Source organism: Notechis scutatus, chromosome 6 (genome assembly GCF_049901735.1).
Source record: "Notechis scutatus isolate UNSWTSFEM ecotype Mainland chromosome 6, rNotScu1.2, whole genome shotgun sequence".
NCBI lineage: Eukaryota > Metazoa > Chordata > Lepidosauria > Squamata > Elapidae > Notechis > Notechis scutatus.
In genome coordinates, this window is record NC_142014.1 from 68657540 (window position 1) to 68671332 (window position 13793).

A 13793-nucleotide genomic window follows, 5' to 3' on the forward strand; every position below is an offset into this window, starting at 1 on the left:
TTTGTTAATTTGCCCCATTTTACGACCTTTCTTGCCACAGTTGTTAAGTTCTCACTGCACTTGATAAGTTAGTAACCCTGGTTGTTAAGTGAATCTCTCTCATTGACTTTGCTCGCAAAAGGTGATCACATGACTTAGGGACATAGCAACGGTCATAAGTACGAACCAGTTGCCAAGCAGCTGAAATTTTAATCACGTGAACATGCGGATCCTGCAAAGGTCTAAGTGTAAAAAGCAGTCATAAGTCACTTTTTTCATTGCCGTTTGAACAGTCACTAAATGAACTTGTTAAGTGAGGATTACCTGTATAAGGTATGTTTGCTGCCTTGAGTGATAAAAATAATAAAAGTATGGCTAAAATAAATGCACACAGCTTGGCTGGTGCTGATTTTAGAGTCTGTGAATGTGTGTGTCTTAGCATTTTTGTGTACATCTAACCTTCTGGTTAGTTGTGGTTCGCTGTGCTGTATGAAGAAAGAAAACAAGTTAATTCAGTGATGGATAAGCATGTTGCTGCCATTGGGTTAAGCCAAAAGTGATAGAATAATTTACTTTTGGCTTAGGATGATATGTGAATCTGCTATTCTTTTTTTTTTGACTTACAATTTAACATGTGGTGTGTTTCGACTTGGCAGTGATTTATTCAATTTTAGCTTAGCTGAGTGAATGCACTAAGTCCCAAGAAGCGATTCTGTTCGATTTGTTTGGATTAATATACTGCATGGACGCTTCCATTGTGGGCTGTAAACCCTTTACTCCTACTCATAAGACCATACCAACACTGAGAACCACAAAAGCAGATTTATGAGCAAAGGATTAGATTACAAAATCTTGTGAACTGGATGTGCCTACTTGGCCCTCATTTATCAATGATTACATTAAGGTGGAACCTCCTTATTATCTTTCATTTTCTTTCTTACAGTGCCTTAATTTGATGGAGTGGAGGCTGAGGCACAAATGAGCATCTTTCTTGTTCTGCTATATTTTAGGAATGCCCATTTTTATTCCCAGAGTCTGCGAATTCCAACACTGTAGTTTTGAGTTTAGAATCATGAATGAACCAGGTCACTGATTAACATACCGTATTTGAAACATATTATGGCACAATGGGCATTTAATGATCTCTTGTTCCATCTTTTTGTATAATTTCCAGCAATCATGCCCAACCTGGAACCATTCAGATGTGTTGATAATTTAACAAAACAGCCATCTATGGATTGTATTTAAAAATTTGAACACATTTTCAACATTATTTAAGAACAACCATTACATATTCACATCTGCATAGAAATTGATGCCTACTATGGCCAGGCATTGAATGTAAGATGTCTACATTGTCTGACAAGTAGGTTTAAATGATTCAGGTTTCGTGTACACTTTTGCATAACTTAAATGGTGCCTGATAGGTGTCTACAGAATCTGAAAATAAGAATAAGTGTTGTGATGATCTAATGCAGGGGTCTTCAAACTTGGCAAGTTTAAGACTTGTGGACTTCATCTCCTAGAATTCCTGAGCTAACATGACTACAGGAATAATTCTGGGAGTTGAAGTCCACAAGTGTTAAAGCTGTCAATTTTGAAGACCCCTGCTCTAATGCAAGGGTGTCAAACTCACATCATCACACCTGCGTCACACAATATATTAGGACTTTCCCCCCCTTTGCACATTGATGCATCTGGCCTGCGGGCCAGGAGTTTGACAGCCCTGATCTAAGGCAAGTTCTGCCTTATAGGACATTTGTATGATGCCACAATGCATGTACAGAGTGTTAGATCTTGCATTCATTATTTGCTCCCTCTTGCTAATACCAACATCAGTTATTGCAGCTGGACCTGTTCCTTATTGCCACATTTATGTCCACAGACAACTCACACCCTGGACATAAACTGTTTCAACTCCTGCCCTCAAAATGACGCTATAGAGCACTGCAGACCAGAACAACCAGACACAAGAACAGTTTTTTCCCAAACGCCATCACTCTGCTAAACAAAAAATTCCCTCAACACTGTCCAACTATTTACTAAGTCTGCATTACTATTACTATTAATCTCATTGTTCCTATCATCCATCCCCTCCCATTTGTGACTGTATGACTGTAACTTTGTTGCTTGTATCTTTACAATTTATATCGACTGTTTCCTAGTATGATTTGATTGTTTATTGTAGCCTATGACTATTTTATGACTACCTTAGGATTCTTGATGAATGTATCTGAATGTACACTGAGAGCATATGCACCAAGATAAATTCCTTGGGTGTCTAATCACACTTGGCCAATAAAGAATTAACTAATTAATTAATTAATTCATTCATTCATTCATACATACATACATACATACATACATTCATTTGAATCTTAAGGATTAGCTGAAGTTGCTGATACAGGCAATTAAATATTTCCTTCCTGGTTTTTCTGGGCAGGAGGAGAAGAGGCGGCTGAAGGAAGAAATTGAGAGAAGAAGGGCAGAAGCTGCTGAGAAACGCCAGAAGATGCCAGAAGAAGCCCAGGGTGATGACAAGAAGCCCTTCAAGTGTTTCACTCCAAAAGGTTCTGCTCTCAAGGTAATACTCCTTCCATAACTGCTGATGCCACATCATTTTGATCAAATATCTGACCTTCCAATCCTCATCTTCTTGGCTGTACAAGAATCAACATTAGCAACATGTGCATTGTATGTGCTGCTATGACAATACCTAAAAGCACCGTTATATAACGCAAGATGCATCTTCTGATTTCATTGTTGTCCTATTTTCTGTGCAAAGTTCTTAGACTTTTGCATGTTAGGCGGGGTGGGATTCAAAAATCCCAGCAACCGATTCACTGCCCGGTTGCTGGGTGGGCGGGGCCTACCGGAACTTCCTGTTTTCGGTCAGCCAGTCGGTTGAAATACCGGTTTGCTGAACCAGCTGTAACTTTAACATCCGGTTCACTCGAACCGGTAGAACCCACTCCTGATGTTAGGGCTTCTTGCATCACAACAATTGTATGTTAAGACAAATCCTGGGAGCCAGGGAGGTGCCAATATTCACCGCCCTGGTGGGAAAAGCATTTTGTATGCTGAACGAAGGGAGCAAAAACCCAAACAACTTTCCGCAAATTGAATTGAGGTAGATAAGTGGCAATCTCACCCATGCAAGGACTGAGTTGCATTAGAATGTATATAATCTTCTTTTTAACAGGAAAAAGACCGAAGGTGGCCTCTTTATTTTGAATCTCTAATTTACAGCATGAATCCTAAGCAATGTGTGTGGGAAAGTTGTTTGGGAATATGTCACATGATTTACTTCCATCAATGAATCATGTGACATATCCACCTGAGTATATGTATTCATATGTGTGAAGGGAATGCTCTATACCAGGGATGTTAAACTGGTGGTGTCACGGCAGCATCACATGACATATCGGGATTTTTTTTCCCCTTCGCTAAGCCGGGTGGGGCCAGCATGTGACTCATTCGGCCGTGGGCCATGAATTTGACACCCCTGCTCTATAGAACCATCATTTTATCTCATAGGATTTCACCTTATTATTTTTATGAATAGAATAACATCAAATTCCGAAAACAGAATAAAAAAAAGAGAGACTCTGGAGTTCAACTTCCTAATTTAAGGACAAGTACAAGAGCATCTTCTTAACACTATGCTTTCCATCTTATTTTACAGATATATTTTGTAATTCTGTATACCGTATGTTTCTTACCAATTTTCAGTTGTGGGCATGTGGTTGCTTGTTGTTGTGGAGACTTTTGTTTCCTAAGAGTGTATATGGTGTTATGCTGGTTTTGATCGAACAGTCACTTACCCAAACAGAAAAGAAACAACAATTATAATATACTTATGTGATAGCATATTTATGCTCCTCTTTGAATAAAAGCCAGTCAACAGCATAAAAACTGCCAGCAAAAGCTGATAAATATAAATATTTTGGGCAACTAAATTGCTTTGCCCCCGATATAGAAATGAGAACTCTTCCCAAGAAGAGTTACCAAGATGCTATAGCTGTAAAGAATTTTTGGTGTATAACTATTTTCACAGGTAAAAGATTGGGCTTCAAGAAGAATTTGACAATTAAGTATCTGACAAAAAGAAAGTTAAGATGTGGATTTAATTTAATTTCTTTTTGTCAGTTACTTAAGCATATGCTCACCTAAAGAACCTTTCTAATTCTGAACAAATGTGTGCTGTAACAAGCACACTTCAGTCTTACAAATAAATGCTGACCTGTACATTTTAGAGTTATTACACTTTTAAAGCATTCTTAAAGCATTCAAGGGTTGAGAAATCAGATGGATAGCTTAGTTTTGGACATGCCAAACAAGGAAGTTTGTATTTGCTTTAACTAAAATTGAATCACTCAGCCTTTTCTACCAAGAGTTGCAAAATCTGTATCTGGTGTCTGACATTTAACAGATTTAACAAATAATCAGAGTTGGAAGGGACCTTGTAGGTCATCTAGTCCAACCCCCCGCCCAAGTGGGAGACCCTACACCATTTCTGACAAATGGCAGTCCAATCTCTTCTTGAAAGTCTCAAGTGATGGCGCTCCCACAAGCTGTTCCATTGGTTGATTACTGTCAGAAAGTTTCTCCTTGTTTCCAGGTTAAATATCTCCTTGTTCAGTTTCCATCCATTATTCCTTGTCTGGCCTACAGGCACTTTAGAAAATAGCTTGACCCTTTCCTCCCTGTGGCAGCCCCTCAAATATTGGAAGACTGCTATCCTGTCTCCCTTGGTCCTTCTCTTCACTAGACTAGCCAAGCCCAGTTCCTGTAACCGTTCTTCATATGCCTTAGTCTCCAGTCCTCTAATCATCCTGGTCACTCTTCTCTGTACTATTTCTGGATTCTCAACATCTTTTTTATAACGTGGTGACCAAAACTGGATGCAGTACTCTAGTGTGGTCTTACTAAGGCTTTATAGAGTGGTATTAGTACTTCCCTTGATCTTTGATTGTATCCCTCTGTTAATACAACTTAGGATTGCATTAGCTTTTTTGGCTGCTGATGCACACTGCTGGCTCATATTTAGCTGGTTGTCCACTAAGACTCCAAGATTCCTCTCACAGTTACTGCTATTGAGCCTGGTTTCACCCAGTCTATATGTGTGCTTTTGGTTTTTCTTGCCTAAGTGTAGGACTTTACTTTTCTCTACATTGAATTTCATTTTGTTAGATATGGCCCAGTGTTCTATTTCTGAAATAACATCTCTTGTTGGTTTAGGAAAAGTGTGGATTTTGGATAGGGACAGAAATGAAAATGCAACTCCTGAAAAAAGAGCAGAATGTGTTGGAACCTGCTTCAGATGTAGTGAATTTTGTCACCTAATTATTCACCCCTCCCTCTATATAAAAAGCCATACAGATTATCCACAGATAGTAATCCATTAATCCCTTTGTAGCTAACCGTGGCATTTTCTAGCATGTGCTTGCAGATTAAAATAAAAATAAGAGCAACAAGAGCTTGTGGTGGCTTGCAAGTGTTATCAATGTGGGAACTTTGTAACTTTTAAAGGAACACTCAGAGAGTTGGAAAAACAAACTTTACCTCAGTTTTGCTGCCATCTGGTGACTCTTAAAAGCAGCACAACATCATGTTATGGTATTCCTTTTTGGACGATTAATCTAAAGATTCAAGAATTCTTTAATCTGAACATTCCAGTTTGTGGAAAATTTCCCAATTCCTTAAGCAATTTTGTGTATGAAATCTTTCACTCCTTTCCTCTGTACTTTAGAATAGGTCCCTGTTTTTTTGTTTTTGTTTTAATACCGTATCCCTATCATATCTCAAATAGAATCTTGTGGTCCAACTTTGATTTTTAATCAGGGTACTAAGGTGGAGTAGTTGATAAATTTGGGGTTGTATTATAGATAGAACTGTGCAGTGAGAAAATTAGACAAGAAGCTAGATAGTTGGGTTTTTTTTAAAAAAAATACTCAGGATTGTGACATTTTTAAAACTGGATGGCCAAATTACTTCTTCAATTTATCTCAGATAATTTGAGATTTTTGGCTTCACTCTGTTAGTAACTTTTATCAAAGGCAATTTCAAGAACCATCTGCATAATCAATAATACAGGTGCTAAGAGGAGGCAGCCTTGGACTAATGTATTTGGGTGGTTTGAGAGACCTGTGCTACATCTGACATCACTTTCTTTTCTTCTTTCTAACATATAGTTTTGTCACCTGGTACACTCCAAAAAGGATGTCAGACTGGGGGAAGAGGGATGTCAGAATGGAATGATATGCATTTTAGAACTCCAAATATTCTTAGAGAAAGAAAAACAAAAACACAAGGGTGCTGTTTTCAGTTCTTTTACAACATCTGGTTCCATTTCTGTATTGAGTCTGCATGTGGAGTGATTCTTTTTTTCTTCCTGTCCTGGGGTAACTTTTTAAAACCACTTCATCTTAACACTTTTGCTCTGTTAATTTTGTTTTTCTTAAAAGCTCTGTGACATTTTGGGATCCAAAGTTGACCCTCAGTATAAGTGTGGGCCTTGACCCTTTCATTGTGCTGTTGCTGTGATGTGTGTTACGCACTTGATATGTTTGTTGCGTCTATGTAAAACCATTGCATTATTTAAACCTCTTCCAGGTTCTGTTACATTTGTAGACCTCACTTTTATTTTCTTACTTCTCTGTCTCTTTTCTTTAGATAGAAGAACGTGCAGAGTTCTTGAACAAATCTGTCCAGAAGAGGTAAAGAACTCAAACATAAAGAAAAAAGTCACAATGAAACTTAACATGGAGGATACGAACTGATAAGTCTGTCATTTCATTCTTTTCACAGTGGCATGAAACCTACTCACACAACTCCGGTTGTCTCCAAGATAGACAGTAGGCTGGAACAATATACCAGCGCAATTGAGGTGAGCTGCTTTTATTTTCGCAATTTCCCATGTTTCTCTGATTAACCACTGTGGTCAGGTCTAATCAAACATTTTTCATAGACCAAGATTTTTTTTAAACATATCATTAAATACTCTGGAATTCCTTGGAAGAGATGGAGCAATGGATATTTATTTAGGTCACTTGGCTTAGACTTGTGGACTTCAACCCCAGAATTCTGGCTGAGGTTCTGGGGTTGAGGTCCCAGCGGGTTTTAGGGGGGGGGGGGCCCCCCTGTGACAGTACATAGGACCCAGAGAGACCCAGCCATGGAAACTCATTGAGTTATTTGGGCCAGTTACTCTCAATCAATCCAACTTACCTTTCAAGGATTTTTGCAGGGAGAAATATACTGCCGTAAGCTTCTGGGGCAGTGTGGTGGCTCAGCAGTTAAGATGCTGGGCTTGTTGGCTAGAAAACTGGCAGACCAGGTTCAAGAGCCCAGTGCCATGCGAGTCCTGTCCTTGCCCCGGTTCCTGCTAACCTAGCAGTTCGAAAGCATGTGAATGGGAGTAGATAAATAGGTACCACTTTGGTGGGAAGTTAACAGTGCTCCATGAGGTCATACTGGCCACATGACTGCAGAAATGTTTTTGGACAGCACTGGTTCAATGGCCTTGAAATGGAGATGAACTCTGCCACCTATAGTTGGCAACAACTAGCGGAATAAAATCTGTACCGATTCCTTTACCTTTAAAGCTTTTCGAAGAAAGGTGGGATAAATCTAACAAATAAATAAAATGTATTTCATTCAAATGCCCCCGTTCACTTAAGCTTCCTGCACTGCCCGAGCCTCTGTTTCAGTCTTCCTTTCAATGGCTTTTGGGTGAGGTGTATTTGAGAGATTGGCATGAGATGAACTTGGGGAAATTGTGGATTTATTTTGGCCACCTCTCTTTTGGATTGTTGGCTTGTAAGTTGGTGAGATTCAGCCAGGCTGTAGCCCAATAGCAGCTTGTAAAGTAGGAGGAAGAAAAAAAAAGAGGAGGAGGAGGAGAGTGGTAGCACATCACTCTTGTGATATTGGAACAGCTACCTGTCAACCTGAAGCTGGCCTAACTGTGGCCATTTTCTTTTTGTAGCTTTCCTCTATGGAGGTTTCTCTTTGCATTGCATTTGTGCCAATTTGATATGTCCCAATAAAATGTTTTTTTGAGGAATATGCCTGCCTCAGAGTTCTCATTGAAGGGGATGTGTTACTTGGAAGCTTGACGCTACCCTGACTCACCAATTGCTTCTTGCAGGGCAACAAAGCTGCAAAGGCCACCAAGCCAGCTGCTTCTGACCTCCCAGTTCCTGCTGAGGGAGTTCGTAACATCAAGAGCATGTGGGAGAAAGGCAATGTGTTTGCATCCCCCTCTGGAATGGGGACACCCAATAAGGTATATGCGTGGCGGCACAGTGGTTTTAGAGTGCAGTTTTTTGCAGGCTACTTCTGCTGACTGCCAGCTACCTGAAATTTGGCAGTTTGAATCTCACCTGGCTCAAGGTTCACTCAGCCTTCCATCCTTCCGTGGTCAGTAAAATGAGGACCCAGATTGTTGGGGGCAAGAGGCTGACTCTGTAAACCGCTTAGAGAGGGCTGTAAAAGCACTGTGAAGCGGTATATAAGTCTGAGTTCTATTGCTATTGCTATCCTTCAGACTCTTCTGCTGTTATGACTGCCTCTGCAATTCCCAGGTCAAGATTAAATGCAAAGGAAATGCAAGGCACATAAGTAAGACCTGAGGTATTAATATAGTGAACATGCAGGTTCTGAACTTCAAACAGGAAGGGAAGAGTTCCATAGTTTAGCTTTCTGAAAGGTATTTTTTACTCTGTTTCTGAGATGGTATTTCAAAGAGACATTGCTCTGAGTTTATGCAACAAAACTCTGGCATAAGATCTCATGGCTTGGTAAGCTTTTCAACTATAGGATGCATCATGGAACCCTCCTGTACGTTTATCCTTGTTGTTATTTTAATCATATAATATCTTGCAAAATAGTCAGATTTCACAAGCTCTGGACAATCTCATTTCTAGTATCACAGGACTTCTCACAGGAAAGCTGAAATGTTGTGAGGTTTAAGACAGTCACTTGAAATCTCCTAAGATTAAAGTACTTTGCTACAGACTTCAACATTCTCCTACATGTTTTCGTGAAATTACACAAATATTTATGTGATTTAGCAATCTTACACACTAAGCCATATAGATTCGGTAGATAAGCTGTTGCAATCTGTAGTGCATCCCTGTTGAATCTTATTGTGAAGTTTCCAATCCTGTTTACAAAACAAATGTTCTGCAGGAAACAGCTGGGCTGAAGGTCGGAGTCTCCAGTCGCATCAATGAATGGCTAACTAAGACCCCAGAAAGCAACAAATTGGCTGCTTCAAAACCATCGGTGAGTATTTGCTGCTCTGTTTTCAGTAGTATTGTCATCTATGCTGTAATAAAGAGAGATGTTTAATAATTTTTACAGGAAGGAAAGAGAACTTCAGTGCCATTTTGGTAGGCATTACTGGCTTCGGAGTTGGAGATGCCCACCCACAGAGGCTGATCCTCGTTTCAGTAGCTTCTTGTCCTTGCCCAGGCATCTGAGAGAGGAGTTCAGGGTTTTAGTCTAGTGCTGTGCTAGATCACAACAAGATGAGAAGCCAGCACATCATGGATAATGCAGGATTTGGTGCACATTTGAACCTATTAATGAACCCTACCATTTGTAAATAAAAATATATATATAACGGTGAGAACTCAGTGTTCAGAAGGTTGTCCCTGTTTTGAGTTACCAGGGACATCCATACTCAACCGGATGTTCTCCAGTGGTGAACATCAGGGGTGTCAAACTCAAGGCCTCTGGGCTGAATCCAGCCCACAGGTTGCTTAGATCTGGCCTGTGGGGCCACCTTAGAAACAGCAAAGGACTGGCCTGCAATGCCTCTGCCAGGGAAAATGGAGCTCAGGAGGGCCGTGTGCAGCCCTCCCCTGGGCCCCACTTTAGGCTGCAACGGCCTCCTGTAGCACTCTGCCAGTGAAAACAGGCCTCATTTTTGCTGGCAGAGTGCTGCAGGAAGCCATCATGGCTGAAAATGGGGCCCAGGGAGGCAGCACATGCACTATCCCCCCCCCAAGCTCCATTTTCGCTGGCAGAGGGCTAGCAAAACAAACTAAAAACAAAACAAAAGGAGAAATGTTTCCCCTTTTGCATTTGAGCATGCAAGAAGGGACAGGAAAGGAGAAAGGGAAAGAGGAAAGAAAAAGAAAAAGATGGGAAGAGAGCAAGGAAGGAAAAATAAGGAAAGAGGGGAAGGAAGAAGAAAGGAGAAGGAAGGAAAGGAAGGAAGGAAGGAAGGAAGGAAGGAAGGAAGGAAGGAAGGAAGGAAGGAAGGAAGGAAGGAAGGAAGGAAGGAAGGAAGGAGATTATAATGAGAGGGAGGGAAGTCCTGCCTTAGCACTTGGCCACCACAGGTGCCCCTGACACAAGTGACATCAAGCTGGCCACGCCCACCCTGCCATGCCCACCCTGGCCATGCCTCCTCCCCACTCCTCCCGAAGTCAAACACAACCCTGATGTGGCCCTCAATGAAATCGAGTTTGACACCCCTGGCTTAGACCAAAGTTTCTATATTTTGCAACCAAATGGAAATTGCAACCTGACAGCATTTGAAGGCGATGCCTGAAAATGGTCAGCTGATTACTGATGGAGCTAAAGTAGTGGTTTAGATAGCTGTGGTGTGGTTTCAATGTCCTGTTTCTACATTCTTCTCTATTCAGAACTAGCATCCAGATGTTCATATGCTCAGAGATAAATATGTTTTCATATAAGAAGTCTGGACATTATAAGTGGACTATGGTAGAATTATTCACAGAACTGAGTTGGTACTAATCTGTCCTTTCTCTTCATTCCTTCTTTCTCAGTCAACTGCTTTCTTCTCTTCCCTCTTTCACCACCATCTTCTTGGCTGGAATTCTATATATATACCTCCGTTGTTCTGTTCTTCCTTTGGATTGGCTGTTTTCTTTTAAACTGAGTCAGGTAAATCAGTTTTGAAACTCCTCTGCAAAACCCTGAGCTTCCAGTTCCAGCTCGTTTATGTACTATATGTCCAGTTAGCTGTGGACCTATGTTTGAAAGGAATTATTTCAAAGCCTCAGGCTACTGATTATGAATTCATCTTTGGGGAAGGTTTATTTAAATAGCACAAACTTTAATAATATATTTTTACACCATACTTGGTTTCAAATACTTACTTTGGGTTGGGGTGTTTTTGGGGGAAATAGGACTTACGACCTGGAGATGTATCTGGCAAACGCAACCTTTGGGAAAAGCAGTCGGTTGAGAAGACCAGCTCTTCATCAAAGGTGACCATCCCATCTGTTATTCTATTCCAACTCCCAGAATTCCTGAGTGAGCCATAAAAGGTTCCCCATCCCTGGCCTACTGGTTTTTCAGTTGTGGGGGAAATCAGTTTTTGACTTGAATGGGACTGTTTAATATACAAATGTAGGACATTGTACATCGATAAGGTTTTGGATAGCCTTGAAAGCGAGATTTGGATTTGGGATGAGCAATTATAACATTCCAGATGGGAGGCTCAACAGCATCTTTCCCTAAACACGCATTAGAGAATCGTTCTCAGTTACGCACGGAAACTGGAATCTCATAGCAAATTGTGGTACGCTCTTTTTATACTTTACATTTGTTAAGAGCCTCCAAGTTTTAAAGGGAGAGATAATAGGAGCTGCACTTTGGGATTCGTAGTATGCAACACTGTAGAAAATTGTGGAAAAGAAGCCCTTGAACAACCCAAAACCTAGAAATCATTTTCAGACCATTTGATGGATCTTATGAATAATAATTACATTCCCAGAAATCAAAGATCATTTTCTGAATGGTTTATGAATAGGACGAGGCTAATTTCTTTACAATGAATAGCCAGTTTGGGCGAATCCCTTGTGCTGATGATCAGCTGGTTCCAAAGCGGTTCACTCCGATGAGCATGTGGGCCCACCCACCCGCCCCTGCTGTTTCCTGTGTTTTATGTCTTTTTGTTAGAGCACAGCTGATTCGCGTGGCAGAGCAGTTTGCCGCGCCTCAGCTGTTTTCTTCAGCTGCAGTTGAAGGTAAGCATTAGCTTTTTTAAATGCGGACCATGCGCACACAGTGCACGCTCACCGAACCGGTTGTTAATACTGGTTGAATTGCACCCCTGTGCTGAAGTCCCCTTCAACTGCACGGCTGAACTTCAGTGACATAATTGCCAAATCTAGAAGAATGATGTTGAATAGATCCCAAACTATTTATTTATCTGTACTGCACTGTACTGTCCTCCTCTTGAGATGGCCTCCTGAGAGAGGGGTCAAAGAGGCCATCTATGTCAAAACTGAACAGCCCTCTCTCAACACAGAGGGAGGGATATGACATCATCTATCTCCAGTCTACAACACAGTCCTTTCAACAGTTCCAAGAAGGCTCCCCACCCATTTGTACCATTCAGGACACAGATAAACCTCCAGGTGGCCTTAACGACCTGCTAAAAGAATGCAAATGACCAGCTGTCTGCAAGGAATATAAATCCTTCCATTCCCCACCATCCAATCAGAGCTGAACAAGCTTTTTGATGAAAAGTGAAATGTCTTCAAAGAAAAACCAGAAAGTCCAGTTGCCTCTTGAAAAAACACCTTTGGAACAATTTGTGTTTTTGTAACCTTTTTTTTAACTTCTCTTTTTTTGAATCAGGTCACAGCAGCTGGAAGGAAGTTGGAGACCAATGGTAAGCAAAAGTGAGCATTCCAGTGCTTGGGATCAGGCATGGCATGAACAAGGGGCCCAAACCTCAATTTTGGAATAATATTAGTTGGATTGTCAGACAGTCTCTCCTCCCCAGTGGCTTGTCCCTGATGTCAAGTGGGGTTCTTTGTCTGGAATCTGTAAGAGGCAAACAACAGAACATTCACTTTCCTGGCTAATTTCAAACCCTCTGAAGACGTGATCTACCTGTTGAATATTGTATTGTTCTTCCTAAGGTCCTCTTGATCGGGGTCTCCAACCTTGGTAACTTTAAGACTTGTGGACTTCAACTCCCAGAATTCCTCAGCCAGCTTTGCCTAACCCTAACCATAACCCCTGCTCTTGACAACAGCACTCTATTGTTGCTATATCTTCATCTCAGTTCCCCTTTTATGTTACTGTCTTTTCTTTCTTGCCCTCGATCATTGGGTAAATTTGCCTGTGAATTGGCTCACCTATCACATAAAGCTATGTTTGGCATGGCCATGGTTGAAGAGAACAAACTATCATTAGATGGTTTGCTCAACAAAATCCAAAGTCATAACCATGGTTTGCATACAGCAGTGTCTGGATCCATTTATAAACAAGAATCTAGCCAAGCACTTTATGGCTTAATGTAAGATATATCATAGTCTTCCTGTTCACATTCCTGCTTGCTGAGTATAATTACTCTTATTTCTTTCCTGTTCAGCTCCGTACTTGTCTAATTAAGCATCTCCAACCTGAATAGGAATTAAAGAGCCTTTTGAAATCTTTCTAATGGTTCTCTGCAGGATCCATTTCTTTTCAGGCATTATGCCAGTACTGAGATATACTTTCTTACCCAAGAATAAGCTGATTCAAACCCAATTTTGCAGCTTGATGTACTAAAATATTGCATTCCCACATGAATGAGGAGGTAAAATTTGAGCTGGGAGCAGTAAAATGTATGGACCATTTAAAAAAATTAGGAGTTTTACTCATTTGTCTTTTGAAAATAAACAATCAGTGGGTATTATTTTAAAGGTGGTTAAGATTGAATCTATTGGGAATCTCTTCTAGATTGTGCGGAATGAGCAAGAAAGAAAGCTGGCATAGTCCTTAAAATTTCATCTTAGTGTTGCAACCTACATCAGCAAGTCCTTGGAGAAGTAGGG

At 40.7% G+C, this 13793-nt stretch overlaps 1 protein-coding gene across 14 annotated transcripts in view; it reads left to right on the forward strand.

Annotated features, from left to right (window-relative positions):
- The window catches only part of CALD1 (caldesmon 1), a 258563-nt gene that overhangs the window by 242205 nt on the left and 2565 nt on the right, over window positions 1-13793 (forward strand). For 13 of the 14 annotated variants that reach the window (XM_026678651.2, XM_026678650.2, XM_087968672.1 and 10 more), the window contains 7 exons: window positions 2423-2563; window positions 6655-6698; window positions 6790-6868; window positions 8132-8269; window positions 9175-9270; window positions 11148-11228; window positions 12607-12640. In XM_026678651.2, coding sequence (XP_026534436.2) covers window positions 2423-2563; window positions 6655-6698; window positions 6790-6868; window positions 8132-8269; window positions 9175-9270; window positions 11148-11228; window positions 12607-12640 — 613 coding nt within the window. Of the gene's footprint in view, window positions 1-2422; window positions 2564-6654; window positions 6699-6789; window positions 6869-8131; window positions 8270-9174; window positions 9271-10784; window positions 10903-11147; window positions 11235-12606; window positions 12641-13793 lie in introns of those variants that run through there. The other variant, XM_087968673.1, reaches the window with a different exon arrangement.